This window comes from Monodelphis domestica, chromosome 3 (assembly GCF_027887165.1).
Source record: "Monodelphis domestica isolate mMonDom1 chromosome 3, mMonDom1.pri, whole genome shotgun sequence".
In the NCBI taxonomy this organism is placed as follows: Eukaryota; Metazoa; Chordata; class Mammalia; order Didelphimorphia; family Didelphidae; genus Monodelphis; species Monodelphis domestica.
The window spans coordinates 3,743,024-3,770,658 of NC_077229.1; the positions used below are offsets into that span (position 1 = coordinate 3,743,024).

Below are 27,635 nucleotides of genomic sequence, written 5' to 3' on the forward strand. Positions count from 1 at the left end.
AAGGGAAGATGGACATTCGGAGATTCAAACATTCATTCGAACATTGGAGCACTGACTCAGAGGAGCAACTGGAATACAGACTCCCAGACTTCTTCTAGGCTGTTACCGTTGGTGAGTGAAAAGTGTAGTGACTCCACCTATCTGGAGGCATGAAGCCTCCAGGAAAGACCCAACTTCTTGAGAATGTCTTCCCCTAGCTGGGACTTAGAAATTCTAACAGATGTCAGAGGAAGCAAGAGGTTTTTTTTCTCTCTCTCTCTTTCCTTAATAACTTCCTTCTATTGTAAATGTTGTAAATAAACTACCATAAATTCCATTTACTTTAGTAATTCAGTTTGGGATTTAGAAATTAAATACCTGGTGACAACCTAATTAATATATTTCAGAGTCCAACTGCAAAAAAATTCTAACAGAGGGTAGACATCCATGAACTCTGAGCAGCAAACTAATATTAAAGAAGAGGTCCATGTCATGAGGTACTGACAGCAAATGTCTCTTGAGAAAAGATTCTATAGCGTACCATTTATAAGGATGAATCTAGATGTGACAGAATTGTCTTCAAACAAATTATAATGTAGTAGTACTTCAATTCACATCTGCTTTCCTATTAGTATAATTATCTTTGTCTTTGTATGTGCGAGGATGAAACTCTCTACTCCCTTTTATGATCATTAATAGTAGTAGCCTTAATGATTATTTTTATAACCCAATCATTAGTTTTGAGTTCATAGTCAAATAATATAATTTGCTTTAAAAAATTATAAACAGCTAAGAAAATTACAGTTTGGGGTGCTATCAAATATTGTTTATATCCCGGCCTATACCGAGGAGATTCCATAAATCCTACTACACCCCTCTTGGGTGTATAACAAGAAGACTAGACAAAAAGAGGGAAGATGGTCTTGTTTGTAGAACAAATCACAGAGGAGGTGGAGGGCTACTCTTGTTTTCACATATCAGTTATCCAAAACTGCTGACTCCTATTATTCCACCATAATCATCAGTAAAAACACCAAGACCCTGAGTACTGCCAAGTTACCACCCATAGTGCTCTTTTCTACACTTAAAAGATTAATCAGCACTTGTGTCATTAAGATACACATGTAAACAATTTTGCATCCATTTTATTTTCATCGTGACTGTGTTTTCTGCCACTGCATCCTGAGATTTTTTGGCACAAAAAAGGCTATCTCCTAAGGTTTGGGGTCTCTGCTCTTGATTTGACCAGGGTCAGGCTTTATTGGGAATCTGGTCTCCTCCCAATAAACCTATTTAGCTTGGAGTTCTATACTGGTGTGATAAATTTCTACCACATATGTAGCACAGACCTTAATGCAAAATAGGTTTCAGATTTGATATATGTGTTAGGGCTAGCAATTGTAGAAATAAGTCTAATTATATCAGTTATGGTACTTTGGTCTCTGGGTGCAATCAGTCTGAGTGTCAACCTGATAGGTACATGGTGGTTTTCCATGTAAGGTTATGCTGATAATGCATTCAACTGAATAGAATTCTTTGGAATGTCAATAATGTTTTCATGTTTGAAATCCACGATTTCATTTTTCTTTTAATTTTTGCTTCATGGGAATTTTTGGGAAAACCTGATATAGGAAATTATTCTACTTACAAATTATTTCTATAGGACAACGACATTATTTCATTAAGTGTTTAATTGAACACATTGTTGTAAAAATGATAACTTCTTGTTTTCACTTTTAATCTTGGTTGCATTAGTTTTGTTTGTAGTTTCTGAATTTAATATAACAAAATGTAACTACTTTATACTTCATAATGTTATCTATTTCTTATTTGGTCATAAATCCTTCCTTTATCAATGAATTGATCTGAAAGGTAAAGTATTCTACACTCCCTTAATTTTCTTATGGGATCACACTTTAGGTCTAAATCATGCCTATTTGGACTTCATCTTGGGAGTTTATGATACAGTAGAGTGAATAGTTTGACTTCAGGAAAAATGATAGCTCAGTGTAAATGTCTGTAGTTTCTATAATATACAGTCTAAGAGGGAAAATGATAAGACAGGCCCTAAATTTTATTTAAACTAAAGCTGTAGGGGAAAAAGATGGAAAAACAGGAAAGAAATACTTTTCTCATTGCTCAATTTAGGTTGCTATTCTGTGGCCATCATTAGGGCGCCCTAGCCATGCGCATAGGGAAATGTAGCCAGCAACAAAATTGACAGGAAAGAGCTTTGATATCTGCTTTTCCCTCCATTTATCAAACATTTTCTCTGCCTACTAACTCACAAATCTCATCTCAGGAACCAACAGCAGCTTTTTATATTGCCTGGGCCCCCTATGGGGGCAGTACAAAAGACATCATTCAGACCCTGTTTCATGATCAGTTGACTATTGCTACCTTTTTTCTTCTGCCATTCCATCCTCATTCAATGATTTCTATCATGCAATACTCAGTGCTGTGTCAAGTGCAGGCTCATGCTAGGTATTCTGCCATAGAGAAGGAGAAGGAGAAGGAAAAATTTCCTTCGCACAAAGCAAGACTGGAGCATCATTTGAAATAGCTTGTACTCTTAAGGCTCCTCCCCAGAATGCATTCTCGGATGAAAAGATTGGAGCATTCATAAGGCTTCTCCCATGCGGAGTCTCTGATGGGCAGCAAAATTGGATTTATATGTGAATGTCTTTCTACATTGGTTGCATTCATAATAGTTTCTCCCCAGTATAGATTCTCTGATGTGCAGCAAGACCAGAGCTCTGTCTAAATGTCTTTCCACACTGCTTGCATTCATAGGGTTTCTCCCCAGTGTGGATTCTCTGATGGGCAGCAAGGCTGGAACTCTGACTGAATGTCTTTCCACACTGTTTGCATTCATAAGGTTTCTCCCCAGTGTGGGTTCTCTGATGCACAGCAAAATTGGAGTGGCAACTGAATGCCTTTCCACACTGCTTGCATTCATAAGGTTTCTCCCCAGTGTGGATTCTCTGATGTTCAGCAAGGCTGGAGCTATGAAGGAATGTCTTTCCACACTGCTTGCATTCAAAAGATTTCTCCCCAGTGTGGATTCTCTGATGTACAGCAAGACGGGAGCTCATGCAGAACGTCTTTCCACACTGCTTACATTCATAAGGTTTCTCCCCTGTGTGAATTCTCTGATGTGCAGCAAGATTGGACTTCTGTCTAAATGTCTGTCCACAGTGCTTGCATTCATAAGGTTTCTCCCCAGTATGGACTCTCTGATGTGCAGCAACACTGGAACTATGACTAAATGTTTTTCCACAGTGCTTGCATTCATAAGGTTTCTCCCCAGTGTGGATTCTCTGATGCACAGCAAAATTGGAGTGGCAACTGAATGTCTTTCCACATTGTTTGCATTCATAATATTTCTGCCCAGTATGGATTCTCTGATGTACAGCAAGATGGAATCCCTGACGGAATGTCTTTCCACACTGCTTGCATTCATAAGGTTTCTCCCCAGTGTGGATTCTCCGATGTGCAGCAAGACTGGAGCTCTGTCTAAATGTCTTTCCACACTGCTTGCATTCATAAGGCTTTTCCCCAGTATGGATTCTCTTATGTACAGCAAGACGGAAGCTCGTACGGAATGTCTTTCCACAGTGCTTACATTCATAAGGTTTCTCCCCAGTGTGGATTCTTTGATGTTCAGCAAGACTGGAGCTCTGAATGAATGACTTTCCACACTGCTTGCATTCATAAGGCTTTTCCCCAGTGTGGAATCTCTGATGTAGACCAAGACTGGATCTTTGACTGAATGTCTTTCCACATTGGTTGCATTCATAAGGTTTCTCCCCAGTGTGGATTCTCTGATGTGCAGCAAGACCAGAGCTCTGTCTAAATGTCTTTCCACACTGCTTGCATTCATAAGGCTTTTCCCCAGTGTGGATTCTCTGATGTAGACCAAGACTGGATCTCTGACTGAATGTCTTTCCACATTGGTTGCATTCATAAGATTTCTCCCCAGTGTGGATTCTTTGATGGGCATAAAGACTGGATTTACATTTGAATGTCTTTTCACATTGGTTGCATTTGTAAGGTTTCTCCCCAGTGTGGATTCTCTGATGTAGACCAAGACTGGATCTTTGACTGAATGTCTTTCCACATTGGTTGCATTCATAAAGTTTCTCATCAGTGTGGATTCTCTGATGTGCAACAAGATTGGACCTCTGTCTAAATGTCTGTCCACAGTGTTTGCATTCATAAGGTTTCTCCCCAGTATGGACTCTCCAATGTACAGCAAGACGGGAACTCTGACTGAATGTCTTTCCACACTGCTTGCATTCATAAGGTTTCTCCCCTGTGTACATTCTCTGATGTGCAACAAGACTGGAGCTCTGACTGAATGCCTTTTCACATTCCTTGCATTCTTTAGGTCTCTCTTCAGTGTGGTTAGACTTTCCAAACTCATTAATTTCACTAGATTTTTCCTCAATATGCATTATTTGATGTTCAATATGAGATAAATTTTGAGGTGCAACACAGAATTCTCTGAAAGGAAACTTACTGGGACTATCACTCATGAACCTTTGTAGTTCCATTTCTTCCACAGAAAGGCTCATCTCTGTTGGATTCTCCTTCATTTCAGGTCGGAATTCTCCTTCTAAAAGAAACAAAGAATAAAACATACATATAGTGACATATACACATATATAACTCTTATCTACTTTCCTCTACTGTCAGAACACAAGCCCCTTTATATCCCATTTCCTCAGGGAAGAAGAAAAGTCTTCCAACTTAAATGGGCAAAATCCATCCTTTGAAAATGCTATTACATCAAAAATAAAGAATAATTTAAATAACAAAGAGCCTCCCATGTGATCTCATTGGTCCTTCATAATAAATCCGGGATTTTGGACAGGCTAGCTTTATTACATTCCTATCTTAGACATGGCCACAGAAAGGCTGGATGAGTGACCTGACCCAAAATCCTGGTAGATGAGACCAAATCTTTTGGCTGGGGACATTCTGTACACAGTACTAGACCATTTACTTTCAATCTTTTTGCATTCATTTTCATTGTCTATACATTCTATCCTCTCTTCATAGGTATGACACCAATGGGTGCATGTAGAATAAATATGCCTATTATTTCATCATCTAGCTTCACTGTACTCATTATGTAATTCTCTTTGTGATTTCTTTTGACCATATTTTTTTATTTCAGTATCTGAGATTAGATGAAGAAAATCAGAACTCTTTTTTATATTTATCCAAGGCATAAAAGATTTTGCTCTGTTCCCTACTACTTGAGAGCAGTCACTATTTTTCTTTAAATGCCTCCTTTCACTAAAATAAACTCCTACTAAATATAATTAAAACAAAAACATGGTATTTCCCATGTCTAATACAGTAAGTTGAGTCCATGATTCTTTCATAAAGAAATGGGCAAGAAAGCTTGTACAATTTTCTTCCTCTTTACCACCTTATATAGATACTGGCTTTTTCATTATATTCTTTAAAATCCCAATACAGGTGATGGTGCATTCTCATTGTACCTCAGAAAATTGGTAGGACTTTTAAGCCTGGGCAAGTCACAGTAGCTCTATTGATCTCAGGTTCTTCAATTATAACATGTACATAATAATATCAAGTGACTCCTAGGTTCCTATAAGGATCTAATGAGATAATATTTATAATGTGTATGACACATTCTATGGGCCATATGCAAAAGGGGATGTTTATTTTTATCATTAGAATTTGAATTATTTCCTCCTCTGACTGCCTTTCTCCTCAAACTGTTATTCTCTTCACTCCTCTAGTTCCTGATTTCCCTGTTGAAGTAAATTCATTTCGATTCCACAATATTCCTTTTGTGAATTTCAAAACTACTCAACCCTGTTCAAACCATTCTTTAGAGGATGGGATTTGGCTATTTCCTGATCAATAACAATAGAGATACTTGGAATGACAGAATCAGGTCTTGGAAACTACAATCTCCACCCTACTCAGGGTAACAGGATTTAGGAAGGGCTGCAGCAAACCTCAAGATTTAATTATTTGAGAATATGGCCTTCAACAGACATGTGCAAAGGGGACAGACCTCTGGGCGGTCCTGGGTGAAGCTAGAGCCACCATTGGCACAGGTGAGACACAGGAAGTGAGGTAGAGGACAGCTGAGGAGTCTGGGGACTTCCTGTGTGGGGGAAAGGAGGTTGTTGGAGCCTGGTGCTTGGAGTGGAGGCCCTCAGACTGTTTCTCCATTTTGGTCACGTGAGTGATAGGGACTGATCTCTTTTCTTTGCCTCGGCTATCCAAGGCCTTGGGCCTATGGCCCAGCCTAAGCAGAGTGGGTATTTAAGCCCTATTCCCTTCTCTCCCCTTTCTCTCTCCCCTTTCTCTCCCCTTTCTCTCTCTCTCTCTCTCTCTCTCTCTCTCTCTCTCTCTCTCTCTCTCTCTCTCTCTCTCTCTCTCTCTCTCTCTCTCTCTCATACCTTTCTTCCTACTGTTTGTAATTAAAAACTCCATAAAAGGTTGACTGCTGACTTGAGTTTTCATTTAGGAATTACATAGTTGAATTCCTTGGCGACCTTAAATTAATATATATCAGTCTTTTAAAGTGATTTCCATATCACACTTTCTCCCTGGATTATCTCAGAGTTAGATTCAGAACCTGTTGCTTCTTTGTAAAATAACTCCATGTTTGGTTTTTAGATTGCTCCAGGACAACCCAGACAGGTGTTTCCTTTCCTTTGTTTTCACAAGGCATAGCACGGTTGCTAGAAGATATTTATTATTTAATACATGTTTACTGATTGGGTGCAGGGCTTATGTCAGGCCCAACCTCTACCAGGACTCTGGTCTCTCTCCTGGAAGACAAATGCATGCTCTGGCCTTAGCCATGTTTCTGTCCCTCTCTTGCCTTTATTTCTCAGTAGTGAAAAATAATTCTATTGGAACAAGAACAAACCCAATCCTGAAGATCTCAGAGGCTTCCCTCTAGGCTTTCCTCTCCCCAAAATCAGGTCCTGTGGACACCTGATTGTCAGGGCTGATGATTTAGGAAAAGCTTTGCCTTGGATCACTTCCAAGTAAGGCAACAGTCTTCACTCCTGCTCATGGGATGCAGGTCAATGGAGAGAAGGAAAATCAGGAAACCAGTTACGTGGCTCCACTCTCCATTGAGGCTCCTCCACCTCAGCTGGGTGCTACAATGGCAAGGCAATCGTATGACGTCCCTCTCATAGATTTCCCTTTGCTACCCAGCAGAGCGGCCTTCCTAATATTTCCCTGGTCTCTAGCTCTCCATCATGGCTTCCTCCCACCCTCTGCCTCACCTTCTGAGCTGAGAACTTGGCCTCATATTTCACTGAACAAAATCTGGACTTCTCTTATCCTCCACATCTCACCTGCCTCCTTTTCCTCTTTCGCCTCAAGATCGGAGGAAAACGTCATTCTTCTCTTAACTAAGGAAAATTTCTTCCATGCACAAAGAAGCCCATCCCATCTCTCATCTATGCCCATCTATTTCTCCACTGTTCCTTCATTTTCAGCCTTTCCCCTATTAAGGAGCTAATGACTCTTGCTCTGGGAATCAATAAACCATTTCTCCCCAATGCTCCAAACACTCACTTGATCTCTACCTCCCCATGAGATACTGTTCAAGACCTGTCCTTGGGTTCAGGGCTATACTACTAGAGATGGCCATTTGCAGTGAATTGTGCCACAGCCTTTCCCTTGTTTTCTCTGATCTACTTTTCCCCAGAATCCTCAGTCTGGTTCTCCTGAAGGCTCAGGCTACCTCCCCCCATTAGACATCTCTAGTGCTCCTTCTCTTCAGAGCCTTCTCTACCGTGATTGGCTGCCCTGGAGCTGTGATCTAGAGGGCTTGTACAGAACTCAACAATTCTTTTTGGGCCCAATGCTGTCTCTCAGCTAGTCCATTATCTTTGACAATTAGACAATCACAGAGTAGGGCAAGTAGGGCTTGGTGGAGGCTTGCAGGGACTCCTGGAGGAGAGTCTTCACAGTATATCAGGTGGGGAGAGAAGCGGGGAAGTTTGGAGAAACAATCTGGAACCAGAATGCTAGGTTCTAGGGCATTTTTTTTAAACCCTTACCTTCCAACATGGAGTCAATACTATGTATTGGCTCCAAGGCAGAGGAGTGGTAAGGGCTAGGCAATGGGGGTTAAGTGACTTGCCCAGGGTCACACAGCTAGGAAGTGTCTGAGGCCATCTAGGGCATTTTCTTCAGAGAAGGCTGGACTCAGTTCATAGTTTTCCATTATCTGGAAATGAGAGGCAGCTAGAAGGGGAGGGAACAGCAGCCTGGGATTAGAGGTAGGAAGGCCTTAGTTTACATTTCTACACAAACAGCTCCTATATGGGTGCCTCAGAACAAGCCATTTAACAAATTTATTTCTAAATTGCGTCACTGACTTAAGATGATGAAGGTGAGGATGAAGTGCCATAATATCACAGAGAAAACCCTCAGCAGAGCCCTGGGACAAGAGTAGGTGTTTATAAACAATTCTTCCCTTCCCTCCCTTCCTCATTGGCTCTGCTGGAGGCTTAGGGAAATAGGAAGGAAGACTAAGGATAACCCTGTTCTGCTGAGGACATCTAGGAGCCATGAGTTATAACTTTATGAAAGTTAGAGAAAATGATCTCCAATAGTAAATCCACTCGAGAGGGAAAGAAAGTGGGAGGAAAACCCTCCTGAACAGTTTTCCCAGATAGATTTGGGAGACACAATTTCTGGCCAGAGAGGCGAGATGGAATCAGCTCTGAGATTACTTCCATGTCTGAGATTCTCTAACATGCATTTGATCTCAGACTTCAGGAGCACCAAAGGGAGCCCACAAGGACCCATTACACAATTCAAAGTCCTTTTACAGGAGAACCAGGCAGCAGGAGGGCCCTGGCTCTGGGACTCACCATACCAGTCCTCATCCCTTCCTCATGACTGAAAACTGCTCCCAACTCTGCCTGCTGCTGAGGGTGATATTCCCTTGGATGGCAGACACAGGCAGCAGGGAGAGGCTCCTTACCCACAGAGAGCAGGTTCCGGGCATTCTCCAGCATCACATCCTTGTACAGCTCCTTCTGGGGAGGGGATAAGAGGTGCCACTCCTCCCACGTGAACTCCACAGCCACATCCTGGAACGTTACCATCTCCTAGAGCAAAGCACAGAGGGCTGAAAGTCACATCACAATGAAGAGCCCACCTCTAGTCAGTTACAGGAGGAAACTGACCCACAGAGAAGGGAGGGGCCCAAAGGTCCTGCCCTTTGTCAGTATCAGAGCCAGCACTGGAAGCTGAGTCTTTAAGAGCTCAATGGAGGCTTGAGAAAAGCAGTTCTAGGATGCTCCAGAAGGAAGCTGATGAGTTTCTAGTGTGTGAAGGGAAATCTCTAGGGGACCTCCAGTACAGGACCACAGAGAAGAGAAGGCAGATATAGAGAAGACAAGGACACACCCAGGGAATCCTAAGAACCAGAAACTGTCATTTCTATTCCCTCTATATTCAGCACCCTGTTTTGCACTTCTGGGGATTCCCCAAGAGGCAAAAGACAGTTCTTGCCCTCCAGGAGCTGACAGCCCAGTGTGGAAGGGAGACAATAAGCAGACACATGGACACAAAGTGTCTTCTAGACTTCTGTCTAGAAGAAATGAGGAAGAATGGAAAGAATGAAGGCACTCTGACTAAGAGGGACAAGGGAAGGTTTCCTGTAGAAAGTATTTAGTCTTTAATTGGGACTTACAGGAAGTTTAAATGGACCAGTGATCTGAAATGTGGAGGGAAAATATTCCAGACATAAGCTAAAGCCATTGAAAATGCCTGGAAGTAGATGACAGCCAGATCACATGGTCAATAGAGTGCAACATTTGGACTCAGGAAAACCTGGGCTCAAATGTAACCTCAGTCACTTCCTTGCTGTGTGATCCTGGATAAGTCACTTAATTCTGACTGCCTTGCCCTCATCACTCATGTATCTTAGAACTGATCCTAAGATGGAAGGTAAGGGTTAAAAAAAAAAAAAACCTTTTCTATTTTGGGGCAGTTAGGTGACGCTGTGAAGAGAGAACTAGAACTAGGGACAGAAGATTCTAGATTTAAATATGACCTCTTACACTTTGTGAACCTTAAAAATTCTCAGACCCTACTTCATAAGGTTGGGTTAAGACCATTCCCCATTTGGGCAGTGAAGGTACTTGATCAGGAATGTGAGAACTCTACTTCACCATAATTAAGCATACTTTAGGGGAAGATAAAGTTGTAAACTCTTTTCTGAACAACGAAAAGTACTTAAACCCATACTTATAGTAAGGAAAAAGCACTTAAGCTGTGCCTATTTTAGGACTAATACAAAAGGGTGCTAAGTACCTATAAAGGTCAGGCAACTTGTGTACTTGTAAGTGGCAAAGCAGTGAGAACTTACTCAGAGATTCTAGTCTACTCAGGTGTGAATTACTCAAAAGTGGCTAAGTGAAATATTACTGCATTCTGTCCTACATACTTGTGGGATAGAAATTACTTAAAACTGGACCTATACAAGGCCTATTTTGAATTTTTCTTATGTTTTTTTATTATTTTTCTATTCTTTTGATAATTGACACATACACCCCCATAACTGAACATTACATTCTGAGCTAAACTTGATATATTTTTTTTAATACTTACTTCAGGGGGGATTGTATTTTAATTTAAAATCTAAGAATTTTTTTTTAATTTTTTAATTTTTTTTTGTTTGAGATTGTATTTTTATAAAAATCCAAGAATTTTGTTTAAGATTTTACTTTTATAAAAAAATTCAAAGATTTTGATTCTGTTTGAGAAAAGATCTTCAAGAAAGAAGCTTGAAACTTTTATATCCAGAGAATGAACTGTTGCAGAAAGATGCCAAAAACCTACACTTCATCAAGAAGATCAAGAATGAACTTTGGATGTGATTGGACTGAACTTTTGATTGAACATTTATTGTAACTGTACATATTTATGCCAAAAGGGACTGCCCCTATTTTGGCTTTCTGTCAATGCGCCTAGCAAACATTGGTTTTGCTTTCTTTTCTTTTCTATTTCCTCTCTCACTATTCTAATTTCTCTTAGAAAATTGAATATTGTGTATATCTTTAGTTAGAAGTGAATTTAGAACTATAAAATGATTATGTTAAATGATCAATGGGGAGACCAGTCTCCCAATGATCATCAGGGGGGATTGTAAACCTTAAAATTCCTTAGACTTATAAATGTTAGAAATTTCACCATTGGGATATTTCATACTTGGAAAATTTCTTAGTGATAGTCTATTGGAATGGGAACCCCATTGGCATGGGAGGTTCCTTCTCTTCCCTTCTTAAGATTACTTTAGGACAGAAACCTTTTGCTGAACAATGGAAAGGGCTTTGACCTATGCTTAAGCATAGAACAGGAATTTCTTTGAGTGATGATTGATTTTAGAATTGATACAATAGAGATACTTGGAATGACAGAACCAGGTCTTGGAAAATACAATTTCCACCCCACTCAGTCCTAACAGGATTTAGGAAGGGCTGCAGCAAAGGATCACCATTTAATTATTGAGAATATGACCTTCAACAGACATGTGCAAAGCTACAGACCTCTGGGAGGTCCTGGGTTAAGGTAGAGCCACCATTGGCACAGGGAAGACAAGGACAGTGACTGGTAGATGTGATAACTGAGGGGAGAGAACTTGGATGGTTTCCTTAAAGATAGGGGGGTCTGAGGACTGAGGGAGGTTGGTTGGAGAGGTTTTTGGTCTGAGAAGTGGTGCTTTGAGAGTGGCTCTGAAGGAAGCTGGAGGTGGAGGCCCCTGAGACTGTTTCTCCATTTTGGTCACATGAGTAATAAGGACTGATCTCCTTTCTTTGCCTCAGCTATCTAAGGGCTTGGGCCTTTTGGCCCAGCCTAAACAGTAGGGGTATTTAAGCCCTATTCCCTTCTCTTCTCTCTCTCTCCTCTCTCTCTCTCTCTCTCATACCTTTCTTCCTACTGTTTGTAATTAAAAACTCCATAAAAGGTTGACTGCTGACTTGAGTTTTCATTTAGGAATTACATAGTTGAATTCCTTGGCGACCTTAAATTAATATATATTAGTCTTTTAAAGTGATTTCCTTGTCACAAAGGTCAACTGGTACCCAACCATTGCCACAGGAAGTGCTGAGAACTCGAAAGGCAGTTCTCTACATCACTTCCTGCAACTCACATGTGCCAATGGTGGTTCAAGCTTGGCTTAGGACAGCCCGGGGGACAGTCAGTTGTTTCTGATTTGTCACTTGCTAGCACATGCCAGTGTAGTGTGGGTGTATACACTCCTGGGTTCTAGACTAAGCAAAATGGAGAAAATCTAAAATTCACCCCCCCATGATGACTGGGGGACTAGTCTCCCCAACTGATCACTAAACATAATCATACTGCATCCCTAAATTTCCTAACTGCAGGTACATACAAAACTTTACCTTCTAAGAGAAATGCTACAATAGTTAGAGATAAGAGGGAAATAGAAGAGATAGCAAAACCAATGCTTTGCTGGGCACATTGAGAAAAACCAATTAGGGGGCAGTCCTCTTTTGGCATAAGAGTGTACATTCAAAATAAATGTTCAATAAACCTTTAGTTCAATCAACTGTACCCCACAGTTCATTCTGGATCTTCCTGATGTAGTATGAGGTTTTAGGTATTTTTCTGCAAATAGTTCATTCTCTGGATTTTTAGGAGTTAGCAAGCATCTTCCCTGAAGATCTTTCTCGAAAAAAATTTTAAATCTTGGATTTTATGAAAATACAATCCCCCCTGAAGAGGGTGTTGAGAAACACCCAGTTCAGCTCAGGATACAAGGTTTAGTTATGGGGTATGTGAGTCAATTATCAAAAGAATAAACAAAAAAGACAAAAAGAAAAAGAAAGGAAGAAAAATTAAACTTTTTTTTCCTAAGAAGAATTCAAAATCAGAATCAAATATTGAAAATCTATGTACATAAAATTTTGAGTAAGCAAGGATAAATTCATAAAAGGCCTTTGTATTAGGGTCCAATTAAAGTAATTTATAATCCCACAAGTCTGTAGGACAGAATGCAGTAATATTTCATTTACCCATTTGCAGCCAAGACTACAGGAAGTTGCCATACTATAAGAAAGAAAAAGAACTAGAATTTTATTTTGATAGGGAAGTGTCATTCACTGGTCTGATTTTTTGTCATTCTCAGGGATATGGGAAGCCATGATGATAGCCAAACTTTGGTACTTGTCTGTGAGTATTTGACAAAGAGTATGAATACAAGGAAGTCTTACATCTTAACGTATGTCAAGTGTCACAACCTTGAGTCTCACACTAGGTTCAAGTCCTTTTGTAATGGCTTAGAAGTGCATCAATCCCACCTAGATTGGATTCTTTCTCTTTTTGACCTGTGTGCTTTTTGGCACTATTCAGGTTAAATCTGTGTTCCTTTTTGATCCCGTTTCCTAGAATCAGACACAAACATTAATCACAGTCCCATAACAATTATCAATAAATTGCAGGTTCCACAGTCTAAAGCTATTTGGTTATGCATTAATATTATAGCAAATACATACATATTTTTAAACTTATATTCTTATAGAATAAAAAATTAATATTGATTGTATGTACCTTAAGTACAAGAAATGAGAAAAGGGAAAAATCAAATATTCTAATCAAAATAAAAGAAAAGCAATAATAAAAATAAGGAAAAAGATAAAAGAAAAAAAAATTCTGGAATTCACTGTGTTACCAAAAAACAGCATCCACTTGTCAATGGATTATTATCTCCAATGCAAGTAAAGGATACAGTCAATCAGTTTCAATAGAAGATGCTCTCTTTACATGTGAGCAATGAATCCAAGAGTCATTATCTCCAATTTTTTATAGATGTTGAAGTAGTTAACAATATTTAGAATGGCCCTTCCCAGGAAGGCTGAGTTGCTCTAGTACACTGGAAGTTCATTATATACACCTTGTCTCCTGGATTCAGGTCATGAAATGAAAAGTCTAGTGGTCCGGCTTGTACTGTAGCTCCGGATTCATGGAGTTCACACAGTTTGTGCTATAATTCCTATATATAGGAAGCAATAGAAGTATCTCCCCCAGTAGTGATGTATATGCAGGGGAGAAAGGTTTAGCCTATATAGAAGGATGTCCAAAAAGCATCTCAAATGGTGAGATGTGTGGATCTCCTTTAGGCCTGCTTCTAAGATAAAATAGGGCCAGAGGGAGAATTTCAGGCTATTTTAGATGTGTCTCAGTGCATAATTTGCCAATCATAGTTTTAAGTTCTCTGTTGATTCTTTCAACTTGGCCTGAGCTCTGGGGATATGGAACATGGAATTTGGGAGTTATCCCTAAGCAAGAATATATAGGATTTAGAACAGAAAATGACTTCCTCTACCTGAATCAATATGTGCTGGCAGGCCAAAGCAAGGAATAATGTCTTTTAAAAGCACCTTAGCAACAAAAGCCACTGTGGCTCGGGCTTTCGGAAATGCTTCCGGTCATCTGGTCAGTTGGTCTACTACGACTAAAATTTATATTGTCCAGCCTTTGGCATTGTTATGAATTCTATCTGCAGGTCCTCAAAAGGTGTGTAAGCCAGAGGAAGCCCACCAAAGGCTTTGCCACAAAAGGCGTGTTGGTTATATGCTTGGCAGGTAGAGCAGGCTGAACACACTTTAGAGGCTATGGTAGTTATACCAGGGACTATTCATACTCTTTTAACAGAGTCCACGATGCCCTGGATACCAAAGTGACCATTTTTATGAACAGATTGGCAAATTTGGTGATAGAAACTTCTAGGGAGCAGGGGTTTTTCTTCAGATGACACCCATACTCCATTAATGTGTTTTGCTTTGAATTTATGTTTCCATTTTTCCTTTTCATTATAGGAAAGTGATAAATTTAAGTCATCAGTGGTTGTTAATGTTAAAATTAATTCAGGCCCTTCTAAACTATGGCCTCTAGCTTTACAGTGGTATCTGTCAGGAGGCCAGTCATTTCCCCTAGAGACAGGGTCAGTGCCACCTGTATGGGCAGAGCAATGAACTACAGCTAGGGCTTTGGGCAGCTGGAGAGCAGAAACAACTTCATTAATAATTTCTGTATTAGCTATGGATTTTCCAGCTAAGGTTAAAAAATCCTCTCTGAAGCCATAGCATCCCAACTGAGTGACAAATGCCAAAAGCATATCTAGAATCCATATAAATTGTTGCCTTTTTATCCTTGGCAATTATACAAGAATGTTTCAGAGCTATGAGTTCTGCCCCTTGAGCGCTAATATTAGAGGGCAGTGAAGCTGCCTTCAAGTCCCAGCTGAATCCTCTCCTCAGCAACCAATGATCTCCCCAGAATCCTGGGACCCTTTCCTCCCACAAAGCCTCCTTCCATCCTACCCATAAAGAGATTGTTTGGACAAGTATGCTGTTGAGTCTCCTTGGAGAGACTGTGGGGGCCTGGAGGGCAGCCCATGGTTTCTCCTTTCCTTTTGTCCTGAGCAGTGCCAGGCACACAACAGGGTGTTCCTGCACGCTGGCTTACTTGGGCTAAGAAGTGGAAGTGAGGAAGGAGCTAGAGAGACCCAGGAAGACCCAAGGACTTGAGGCAGAAACCAGTGAGTAGCATCAGGGGACAGTGTCTTCCCTGAGGATGGCACAGACCAGGGGACACCCTTAGGCTCGGATCCAGGCCAGACTTAAGAGGGAACAGGTGAAAAGAAGCAGAGGAAGAGGGTATGAATAGCCAGGCAAGCAGAGAGCAAAGACAGGATCCCTAGTCAGGGAAGAAGAAGGAGTCAATGGTTGTCCTTGGCACTCATTTGTGCCCAGAGAGAAATCCAACCTTGGAGGCAGTGCTTAGGGGGACCTCTTGGGATCTGAGCTGCCCAAGGATTAAGGAATCACTCCCAAAGCCAAGAAGAGAGCTGGGAAGGGCTCTTCCTCCTGCCTGGGTTTTGGGGATGGAAATGGCCCAGCAGGAAGGATGGTGAACATTCCCAGCTATCTTGTGTCAGAGCCAAGGACGGGCCTTCCTATTCCTAGCTTGAGGGGACTCCCATCTGGGGCTAGAATACACTTACCTGGGTTGGGAGTCTGTCCCTCTCCAAGGCCATTCCTGGGACTACAGGCTCTCTGTAGAGGCAGCAAAATAGCCCCAGTGAGTCCATCTGGTGAAGCTTCTCCATCTTTTCAAGGCCTCATCTCTGTAAGGATTAAATTAAGAGCTTTGACAAAATAAACGAGCAGCTTTTAATAATTGAATTTTTCATGAGAATATAGTAGAGTTGTAAGTTAATGTTATCCCTTTAAGCCAGAGGAAAGGAGACTTCTAGCAGCTTTTAACTATTAACAGTTTAGTTTAATTAGAAAGAGATAGTAATAGAATAGAGTAAAATGAATACAGTAAGGGAGAGAAATAGAGGAAAGAGGTAGAGAAAGAAAATTTCTTAATGTCTATACTAGTTATCCTATAACTACCGCTAATAACACCACCTTACAAAGTTCTAGCCCAATCCAAACCAAATCAATTAGTGTTGAATTCAACCCCAATTAGGTCTGTCAATGAAGACCAGCCACCTTCCAAAAAGATTAAGAAAGAAAAAAAACAGCCCAAACCAAAATCCCAAATCTGGTTCTCAACCTTTCTAATGCCGTGACCCCACAATACAGTTCCTCATGTTGCGGTGACCCCAAACCAAAAAATTATTTTGGTGGCTACTTCAAAACTGAAATTTTGCTACACTTATGATTCGGAATGTAAATACCTGATACGCATTATGTATTCTCATTGCTACAAATTGAGAGGTTGAGAACCGCTGCTCAAAAGGCTAAAGCTAAAAAGCCCTCTCACTAAGCTCAGGCCTGCCATTATATTCCAGCAACTAACTGCCAACCACCAACCCAACACACAGCAGCAAACTTCCCCCCAACTGCCAACCCTATTAGCAACTGACAGACTGACGCTGGTCCCCTTTTATAGACCTCCAGGTCCACCATTAAATGAAGAATTCCTTTTTACATCTCTACACTCAGGGTTATATTATGTGGAAGAGAGAAATTGAGAATGATTTTGTAGCAGCTGAGTTTGGAGCAGCTGTCGGTCAAACAAATGTTCTATGTGGAATGTTACTGGGAGAAACCGTTGGAGGCAAAGCCAACTGCTGGCTGGACCCTGGACCCTGGGTGTTTCTGGTTGCCTTGTATCAGGGAAGGAAGAAGCTGATTTTTCTCTTGGACTCTGGAAAATCAAGCTGAGGTGGCCTGGTGACTTTGAAGGCAGAAGAAGGAAGGACAATAGTCCACATATCTCTCTGACTTGTTCTATTGATGTTAGTGACTGAACTTCCAGACCTATCAGACATTTCTCTCAATATCCTCCAACCTAAGGCTCACTGTAGTAATAGGGAAATCCCCAACCCTCTTGCCTCCATTCTTTGTTTTCCTGTCTTCCTCAAATAAACCCCTTAAGATAAGAGAAGATAAAAGTATTTCATTTGAAACATCATAAACTCACCCTGAGTGATTTAGAAAAAGAAGAGGAGGAAAGGGGGAGGGAAGCTGAAGAGGCTGAAGAGAGGGAGGAAACAGGAGGAAGGAAGGGTAGACAAAAAGATAACTGCCTGATCTTTAGTTATGAATTACCAATCAACTATAGTCCCTTATTATTATTTATTATGACCCCCCCCCCCAATAATTCCCCCACACTTTATGGCCCCATGAATGGAGCTCCAACCTCTTCCCAACAGGCCTCTCTTGGCTCAGGGAATGTCTCACTTCTCTGCCCTTCTGAGGAGCAGGAGCTGCCCTGGAGCCCCCCTCCCAAGGCAGTCCCTCCCCTCTTTCCCCCAGTGTAGATAAGCTCATCTTCCTCACTGCCCTTGGGCTCCCTCTCTGGGCCAAATGCTCTTGGTGGGACCTGAGCAGAAACCTGCCCTGTTCTCCCTCCCAGCTCAGGATCTGGCTCAGCCCATCCCTCCTGGGGCCAGGCCTGGGCCTCTGCACCCTGAGCTGGGAGGGAGAAGGGACCCAGAGGGCAGAGGTTTTCCCTTCTCTTCCCAGGCTGAGGCTGCCCCACAGGGATCTACACAGGGTGAGGGGCCGCAGGAGTCACCCAGGGCCAGGCCTGCCCTCAGGGGAGAGCCTGCTACCAGCAGAGGGAGGGGGGCAGCTTGGGAAGAGAAGAGGGTCTGAAGGGGCAGCTGAGCCCCTCCCTCTGTTCCTCCTCCTCTGCCCCCCTCCCTTCTCCTCTCCAGACCTCCAAGAGGCAGCAGGACTTTAGGATCCCCCATGGGAGGGGACCAGGGAGAGCCCAAACCCCCCTGGCAGGGAAGGGGCCTGAGGGCTGTGCCAGAAGGGGGAGCCCAGGGAGAGGCTGGGGAAGGGGAGCCAAGGGAGGGGCTGGGAAGGCACCCAGTCCAACAGAGATCCTGGCAGGGAGGGCAGGGACCCTGAGGTGATTCAAGTGTTCCCAGGGATAACTGAGCCTGGGAAACATGATGAAGGGATGCTGGGAAGGGCTCCTGGAACCCTCTGGCCCAGCTGAGGCTGCAAATCCCTAAAGGGAACTGGGAAAGCCCAAGGCCTGATGGGGACCAGCTGAAGGGCTAGGGGGACAAAGAAGGGGTCCAGGAAAGGGCTTTGGCTCCTGCGGGAACAGGGGGTCCAGGGGCAGGAAGGCAGAGCTCAGGGATCGTCAAAGAGGACCCGGTCTGAGGGCAGCACAGAGGAATCTCTAAGCAAGAGCTGGGGGTCCGAGGCCCAGAGGCTGGGAGGCAGGACTCCTGGGTCCAGATAGGGCGCAGTAAAACTGCATTTGGTACTGGTCCCTCCCCGGACACCCCCTCCAGGCAGGACGTTTTAGGAGCAGAAAAGATCCCGGAGAGGAAGCCGGAGACCACAGTCTTCCACTGTCAGACACCAGAGCAGCCACAGGATACACTGTACCCCGCAGGAAATCGGCACCCCGGCCCTGCCAGCCCGCCAGCCCCGCCCAGCTGCAGGGGCTCCAGGAGGCACAAGCCGGAGGTGTCCGCCCCGGAAGGACTCGTAAGAAGGATTCGAACTCAGCCAAGCTCTCTGCCTCCCGCCCTCCCCCAGGCTCCTCTCCCTCCGGCCCCTCTTTCCCGCGTCCCCGCCATCACGTCATAGTTACCGAGGCCGGAGGCGCGAGACTGGGGGAGTTCCACCGCCCGGGAAGAGGTGAGGCGGGAAAAGCTTGGGAAGAGGAGGCGGGTCGTGGAACTGGCAGCGATATTAATTTCCGGTTTCCCAGAGGCCTCTGCGCCGCCTGTTCTAGGACTAATTATGCCGCCCTCCCCCATGGGGATGGCCCTACCCTCCTACCAAGCTTCCCTTCCCAGCCCTCCTGGCTTCCCCTTCATTCCTCCGCACCCTCTAGGGTCCTGCCCCGCCCCGCCCCTGTGGCTCAGAGGGCCATTTGTGCCTGTGCTGCGCTCATCTCTTTAGGGTGCTTCGGTCTCCTGGCTTTCCCGGGGCCTCCGGCGTCCCCAGTTCCCAGCTCTTCTCTCTCCTAACACAGCTCGGGGCGCTGCGCTTTCCTTGAGGTCTCTGCATTCCCGTTTTGTCCGAGGCAGGAGGGGAGCCCGAGGGCACGCGCGGGGCATTCTGGGTAGCAGCTCGATCTCCACGTGGGCTCTCGTGCTGCGATGGGGAGTTTCTCGGGCACTGCTTGCCAAAGCCAGTCAGGAAGACGCCGGAAGGAAGCCCGAAGGGGGTTCCTGGTTCGGTCCAGCCAGTTCCGGGCCTTTTCCGGTGTCGGGCTCCCTCTTCTCCGTAGCCTGTCAAGGAAGCTCCCTTCTGCCCAGTGAGGCTTCCTGGAACCTCTCCTGGGCCATCACGCAGTGTTCTTCTTCCCGGCATCCTCCCCGTTTCCCTGCTTTCTCTCCTTTCCCCCAGGTTCTTCAGGTTTCACCTTCCCCCGCATATCTTCCCTCTTCTCCGCTGCCATTTGGCCCTCTTTCCACTTTCTCAGGCTCCGGTCTTCACCCCTCCCCCTCTAGGTGGTTTGCCAGGCTAAACCTTTTCCCCTGCATAAACATCACTATTAGGGGGAGATACTACTATTGCTTCCTATATACAGGAATTGCAGCACAAACTGTGTGAACTTCATGAATCTGGAGCTGCAGTACAAGCCGGACCACTAGACTTTCCACTTCACAACCTGAACCCAGGAGACAAGGTATATATTAAGAATTTCCAGTGTACTGGAGCAACTTGGCCTTCCTGGGAAGGGCCATTCCAAATATTAACTACTCCAACATCTATAAAGGTTGGAGAGAAGGACTCTTGGATTCACTGCTCACATGTAAAGAGAACATCTGCTGTTGAGACTGATTGACTCTATCCTATCACATGAGTCGGAGATAATAATCCATTGACAAGTGGATACTGTTTTTCGAGAACACATTAAATTCCTGATTTTTTCATTATTGCTTTTCTTTTGATTAGAATATTTTATTTTTCCCTTTTCCTCATTTCTTGTACTAAAGGCACATACAATTAATTTTTTCTTTTCTCCAGTAATATAAGTTTATATATATACATATATATAACATACATACTTGTTATAATATCAATGCATACCCCAAAACTTTAAACTGTGGGAACCTGCCATTTATTGATAAACTCTTATGGGACTGTGATGAATATTTGTGTCTGATTCCAGAAAATGGGATAAAAACAAGGATCACAGACTTAACCTGAATAGTGCCAAAAAGAGCACACAGGAAAAAATACTAATGTGGATTCGAGGTTGTGACGCTTGACATATGCTGAGTCATAGGACTTCCTTGTATCTACACCCTTTGTGAAGTACTCATACAAGTACCAAAATTTGACTATCGTGCTGGCTCCCTATAGCCCTGAGAATAAAAAAAGTCAGACCAGGGAATGACGCTTCCCTATCAAAATAGAATTGTAGTTCCTTTCCTTCTTATAGCATGGCAACTTCCTGTAGTCTTGGCTGCAAATGGGTAAATGAAATATTACTGCATTTTATCCTACAGACTTGTGGGATAGAAATTACTTTAAATTGGACCTGTACAAGGGCCTATTATGAATTTATTCTTGCTTACTCAATATTTTATATATACATAGATTTTGGTATTTTGATTCTGATTTTGTTTTTTTTTTCTTTCTCCCAAAAGTTTAACTTTCTTCCATATTTTTTCTTTTATATATATATATATTTTTTGTTTTGTTTTTTTGTTTATTTTGTTTTTATTGTTTTTGAATTATTTTAATAATTGACTCATACACCCCCATAACTAAACAGTGCATCCTAAGCTGAACTGGATGTTTTTTAACAGCCACAGTCCATCAAAGGTCCTGGCAAGGAGAGCAGAGACCCTGGAGTGATTCAAGTGTTCCCTGGGGTGGTTGAGCTTGGAGAAACAGGATGAAGGTGTGCTGGGGTCTCCCTAGGAGCTGGGGAGGACAACTGGGACCCTCTGACACAGCTGAGGCTGGGAATCCGTGAATGGAACTGGAGCCAGGGAGCCCAATGCCTGGGACCTGATAGGGACCAGTCCAAGGGCCAGGGAGGCAAGGAAGGGAGTCAGGAAAGGGATTTTTACTACTGGGGTGTCCCAGGGGCAGGAAGGCAGAGTTCAGGGATTCTACCAGAGTAGTAGCAGCTGGGTGTGGGGGCACCTGGGTCAGGAATCCCTGGGCCACTAGACTGGGCAGGAGAGAGCTCCACTCTGCCTCTCATCTAGCTCCTCTTTCCCTCCCCCCAAACTGGGTAGATACAGCCTGAGAGAGGTGGGCACAGCAGAGAGCTCCTGGGGGAGCGCAGGCCCCCTTCAAAGGGGGTTAGGAAATGTGAGCCCCCAAAGAGGGGCCATCTGGGGGTTATGGAGAGGGTTTGAGCCATGTTAGGAGATTCAGGCAGGTGAAGAGGGGTTCAGTGAGCATGGAGGAAGAGGAAAAACAGGAGGGAAATGGGAGAGGAGAGAACCAGGAAAAGGGTCTGGATGTGGCCAAGAATCCAAAGCCCTGCTCTCAAGGGGAGGGGGAGGGGCTGCGGGAGGACCCCCTGAGCTCTCCCATTCCAGAAGTCTTCAAGTGCTTGCTGGAGACCCCCTTGGGCTGGGGGAGGGTTGTGAGGGTCCCTCCCAGTGCTCCAGGGGGCCCAGCCAGCCTCCAGGGGGAGATCCTCTAGCTAGGAAGCCCTTCCCTGGGGTTAGGGCAGGTTCAGGGTTCAAAGACAAAAGGGGGAGCCGCCAGGATCAGAGGAAAGGTCTGAGGCGAAATTGGAACCCAGGCCCTCCCCATGCAGGCCCTGCACTCTCCCTTGGGCTCCCTTTGCCAGAGGGCAGTTCTCCTGGTAGGGAAAGCCCTCCTCCTCCCTCAGCCCCCCATCCCTGACTGCAGCGCCTTCCTGGGGCACTGCTGGCATCCTGGGCTCTTATCCCCCTTCCTGCCAACCTCCATTCAACCTCTTAGGTGACTTTCCTCTGGCCCAGCCTCCCCATCAAATCCCCCAGGATGCTCTTTGGCCCTCCCAGCCCTAATGGCTCCATCCCCCCTCCTTCCTGCCACCCCCTCTGCCCTGGGACCTGCCAGCTTACTGGGGGGTCCATAAACAGCCCCTGCTACCTCCCGGCCAGGAGCCCCTTCTCTGGCTGTCCCCCATGGGCACCTAACAGGCTCTCCCTCCCCGGCTTCCCTACAGTCCAAAGGACAATCTGTCCTCCTCCAGGAAGCCCCCGGGAGCTCCTCTTCACTCTCCGCCCTCTCTCTGCTCATTATTACCTGTTTAGCCAGAACAGAGCCTGCTTGGAGTGACTGAAGCTGAGGCTGCCCAAGGGGTGGGGGAGCAGGAGCTCGGGGGTCCGGGGCCGAGGCTGGGAGGCAGGACTCCTGGGTCCGTTCAGGGCGCGGTAAAACTACATCCGGTCCTGACTCCCTGCTCCCCGGACACTCCCTCCCAGCAAGAAGATCCCGAAGAGGAAGCCAAAGGCCACAGCCGACCTGTCAGACACCAGAGCAGCCCCGGGATACATTGAACCCCACAGGAAACTCGCACCCCCGGCACTACCCGTCCTGCTCCTCTCCACGGCCAGCCAGCCCCGCCCAGCTGCAGTCCCAGGGCTTGGGGGAGAGGAGGAACTCCCGTTTTGAGGGAATCCAGGAATTGGGGTCCAGGAGGCCAGGCGGGAGGTGTCTTCCCCAGAGGGACTTGTAGAAGGGAGGATTCGAACTCAGTCCCTCTCTGCCTCCCGCCCTCCCGCAGGGCTCCTCTCCCTCTAGCCGCTCCCCACTCGGCCTCCCCTTTCCTGCTGTCCCCTGCCAACACGTCATAATCACCGAGGCTGGAGGCGCGGAGCGGAAGGAGCAGAAGAGGGAAAAGCTTTGGAAGCGGAGGAGAGACTGTCGGCGGTCTTCATTTCTGGTTTCCCAGAGGTCCTCGGAGCCTCCCTTCCGATCTCCAGCGTGAGCCCCGCCTCCCATCTACCGGGCCCTCCCCTTTATTCCTCTGCACCCTCTGTGGGCCTGTCCTGCCCCCACCCCTCCCCCGTGTGTCTGAAGGCTTCAGGTACCCATGTTCACTCGCATAGTAGGGCGCTCAGGTCTCCTGGCTTTCCCGGAGCCTCCGGCGTCCCCAGTTCCCAGCTCTTCTCTGGCCTAACACAGCTTGGGGCCTTGCCTTTCCTTGGGGTCTCTGCATTCCCACCTAGTGCGAGGCTGGAGGGGGGCCCGCGGGCACGCGCGGGGCATTCTGGGTAGCAGCTCGATCTCCAGGTGGGCTCTGGTGCTCCGATGGGTCCTTTCTCGGGCGCTGCTTCCCGAAGCCAGTCAGGAAGACGCCAGGAGGAGGCCCGAAGGGGGTTCCTGGTCCGGTCCAGCCAGATCTGGGCCTTTTCCGGTGTCGGGCTCCCTTTCTCCACAGCCTGTCAAAAAAGCCCCCGTCTGCCCAGCCTCGGTCAGTGAGGTCTCTGCGAAGGTCTATTCCTTTTTATCCCTATTTGTTTTTCTCCATATATCTATTAACTTTAGTTTTTCTAAGATTTAATTCACATCTTTTACCTCTTATTTATTTGATTCATCTAACTTTGATAGTGGTAGGTTCAGGTCTCCCACTAGTATAGTTTTGCTATCTATTTCTTCCTTCAATTCCATTAGTTTCTCCTTTAAAATTTGGGTGCTATACCATTTGGTGCATACATGTTGATTACTGATATTTCCTCATTGTCTATACTCCCTTTTATCAGAATGTATTTACCTTCCCCCTTTTAATCAGATCTAGTTTTACTTTGGCTTTGTCAGATATCATGATTGCAACTCCTGCCTTCTTTCTATCAGTTGAGGCCCACTAGGTCTTGCTCCAACCTTTAATTCTAGCCTTGTATCTATCTGCCTCAGGTGTGTTTCTTGTAGACAACATATGGTAGGATTTTGGATTATAATCTACTCTCCTATTTGTTTTCGTTTTATGGGTGAGTTACTCCCATTAACATTCAAGGTTATGATTGTCACTTGTGAATTTCCCAGCATTTTGATATCCTCTCCTAGTTATCCTTTCTTCTTTTGCTATATCCTTTTAAACCAGTGGTTTACTTTTAATCAGTCCCCCTAATCCCCTCCCTTAATATCCTTCCCTTTTTGTTCCCTTCTTGTTTTTTTAGGATCTTTTAAGTTCCCTCCCCCCTATCCTTCCCTCGCTTTTTGTACTTCTTCCCCCCAACCCCCCTTAGTTTTCCCTTCTGAGAAGAGCAGTTGATTGACTTTACAGTGTTAAGAAAGGAAAATGAGGAGTTCCAGACAGGAATGACAGTGAGGGGCTGATGCACTACAATGGACACAAAAGGGAAAGACTCAGCCTAGGGCTGGGCCACCTTGGTAATGAACTTTAACCTAAGGGGAGAAACCATTGGGACAAAAGAGACATTTAACATTGGATGGGATTAGCTACTCTCACCCAAACTCCCAGGATGTCCATTGTCTGGCAAAGTGGGACATTCCCTCAGGGGGAAACTCCCCTGTGACAAGGTCAAGACCTGGGGTTTCCTCCTCCCAACTAAATAAACTGGGGATCTCTAGATTTCTACGTTGACTCCCTCAATGCCCCGATCTCTTCCTGTGAGTGATTCTTTAAATTATTATAATAATGAATACAGTTCTTGAGAGTTACAAATAACATTTCCCCAATATATTAATATATATAATTTGAACTCTTTGTAGTCATTAAAGAAGAGAGTTTGAATAAAATAACATTTTCCCTTTTCCCTCTCTTTCTTATTTACCTTTTCATATTTCTCTTGATCTTTGTGTTTGAATATCAAATTTTCCACTTAGTTATGGTCTTTACAAATACTTGGAAATCTTATATTTTGTTGAATGCCCATACTTTCCCCTCGAAGTATATAGTCAGTTTTGATGGATAGGTGATTCTTGGTTGAAGACCCAATTCTCTTGCCTTTCTAAATATCATGTTCCAGGCCTTGTGGTCCTTTAGTGTGGAAGCTGCCAGGTCTTGTATGATCCTGATTGGTGCTCTTTGGTATCTAAATTTCCTCTTTTTGGCTTCTTGTAGAATTTTCTCCTTAGCTAGAAAGCTCTTAAATTTGGCAATTACATTCCTGGGAGTTGTCTTTTGGGGATTTAGTGTAGAGAGTGTTCTATGAACTCTTTCAATGTCTATTTTGCCCCCTTGTACAAGAACATCAGGGCAGTTTTCTTGGGTGATTTCTTGTAGTATGATGTTAAGATTTCAGTTTATTTCTGACTTTTCAGGTAGACCAATGATTCTCAAATTGTCTCTTCATGATCTGTTTTCCTCATCTGTCATCTTGTCATTGAGATATTTTATGTTTTCTTCTATTCTGTCAGTCTTTTGACTTTGCTTTATTAATTCTTGCTGTTTTGCAAGATCACTGGTTTCCAGTTGCTTAATTCTGGTCCTTAAGGCCTGGTTTTCTATGTTAATCTTTTTATTTTCTGCTATAATCTTTTGATTTTCCATTTGAACTATTTCCCATTTTTCTTGCCAGAAAGCTTCCATCTGTTTAATAAGCTCCAATTTAAATTCTTCCAGAGCTTGTGAACAGTTTCCATTTTTTGGGAAGGTTTTGACTTTGAATTTCCTCCTGAATTTCCTCTGTAGCCTGGGTTTTTCCTCCATAAACATTTTCGAGGGTCAATGCCTTTTATTTGTTTTTTCATGGAGGGTGTTTGTTGTTCCTGTGCACAATTTTCCATCACTGTGGAGACTTTTCCTTCCCTTTTTTTGTCAGAAATCTACGTAAGAAGGGCAGATTCTTTGTGTATGGAGTTAAGGATCAAGGATTTTGCCTGAGGCAAGCTCTCAAATCTCCAAAGCCTCCACTGTTCAAGGCCCTTCTCTGTGCTACCTTCCTGAGAGCCCTCAGGGTCTGCGCTCCCCAACCCACCAGGGTTTCAGATGTAGGTGCTCTCAGGGGTAGGTCTTTGGTGGTCTTAGCTCCCAAGGACCTAGAGGTGCCCCTTGCTCACTCTAGAGGTGCCCCTCGCTCACTTGCTAATTCTGGCAAGCGCTGGCTCGGACTCTGGCTCTGTGTGTGTGTGGGGGGAAGGTTAGATCAACTCACATTTGGATAGGAGCTTTTTTACCCCCATATAGTGTGGAAATGCCCAAATACCACATACCTTCAATGTTGTGCCCTACTGTAGTGTCCCTTTGTTCTTATGAATTTGGGTTTTTTGAGGTAGTCTATATCAGTGGGTGCTGAGGAGAGGAAGCATCCCACATCTAGCCTGCTGCCATGCTTACCCAGAAGTTCCCAGGGGAGAGTCTTTCACCGTGAGCTAATGTGTTTTTTCATAGTGAGGTTCCTTTCCCAGCTTTACAGGGTGCAGAGTATTGACAGAGATGTAGAGTATTGCTCCTTGGTCTTGATGGTCCTATGGCTAATGACAATATTCATAGCTAGCATTTCTTTAGTATTTTTAGGTTTCCAAGGAAGTTTACCCATGCTATCTCATTTGTTCCTTAAAATAGCATTAGGATATGGAAGCTTTTATTATCTCTATAGCAACATATATATATATATATATATATATATATATATACACACACACACACACACACACACACATATATATATATATACACACACACATATAAATATATTTATATTTATATAAAACAAGACACAGAAATATTGACTTTCTCAGAGTCACACACCTAGTGAATATGAAGATTTAAAATCAAGATTTACTGACACAAAGTCTGGCAATGTTTCCTCTAGGACATTCAGCTTAATGAGATTGTCTCTCAGAGAACCATCCACTTTCTTTCTGAGAAATAATGACAGACTTACCTGTGCTACTACGGAAAATTAGCTTCATTAGTTGAAAATAATTCCATTCAAGTATTATTGAAAAGCCCTCTGGCAAACAGGGTGGGCGTCTTTATTAGACTTTTTAATTGACAGCATCCACTCATAGCCTTATACACTCCTGACTCTCCATGCCTGGCCTGCTTCCAGAAATATAATGAGCATACATATCCATAGGCATGAGCACATTCCATCTTTGAAATCAGGTTTTCTCCATAGCATTTGATGGAGGAGCTGATTGAAAATGAGGAAAGACCAGGACAGGATGTAATAACTGTGTGACTTCATTGCCTAGCTACAGTGCTGTCATTGTGAACACTATGTGAAGGACTAAATG

At 44.1% G+C, this 27,635-nt stretch overlaps 1 protein-coding gene and 1 long non-coding RNA gene across 2 annotated transcripts; one reads left to right on the forward strand and one right to left on the reverse strand.

Moving 5' to 3' along the window:
* Window positions 1-1,106: 1,106 nt before the first annotated feature.
* Window positions 1,107-20,125, reverse strand: LOC103105149 (zinc finger protein 420-like). Its single transcript, XM_016432867.2, has 4 exons — window positions 19,111-20,125; window positions 16,040-16,162; window positions 8,987-9,113; window positions 1,107-4,597 (listed from the first exon to the last, which is right to left on the reverse strand). Exons 2-4 carry the CDS (start codon window positions 16,142-16,144, stop codon window positions 2,682-2,684), a joined length of 2,148 nt encoding a protein of 715 aa, XP_016288353.1. The 5' UTR covers window positions 16,145-16,162; window positions 19,111-20,125; the 3' UTR covers window positions 1,107-2,681.
* On the forward strand, window positions 18,973-20,888 carry LOC130458157 (uncharacterized). The gene is made up of 2 exons (XR_008917240.1): window positions 18,973-19,157; window positions 20,059-20,888. It is a non-coding gene; the product is annotated as an uncharacterized LOC130458157 (long non-coding RNA).
* The last annotated feature ends 6,747 nt before the right edge of the window (window positions 20,889-27,635 follow it).

What these genes read in the sequence shown, in the direction of transcription:
- LOC103105149 (XM_016432867.2), bottom strand. Translation starts at nt 16,144, where the DNA reads ATGGAGAAGCTTCACCAGATGGACTCACTGGGGCTATTTTGCTGCCTC. An exon ending in GGGACAGACTCCCAACCCAG is followed by an intron (nt 9,114 to 16,039) that starts GTAAGTGTATTC and finishes GCTTTGCTCTAG; the next exon opens with GAGATGGTAACGTTCCAGGA. An exon ending in CCGGAACCTGCTCTCTGTGG is followed by an intron (nt 4,598 to 8,986) that starts GTAAGGAGCCTC and finishes TGTTTCTTTTAG; the next exon opens with AAGGAGAATTCCGACCTGAA.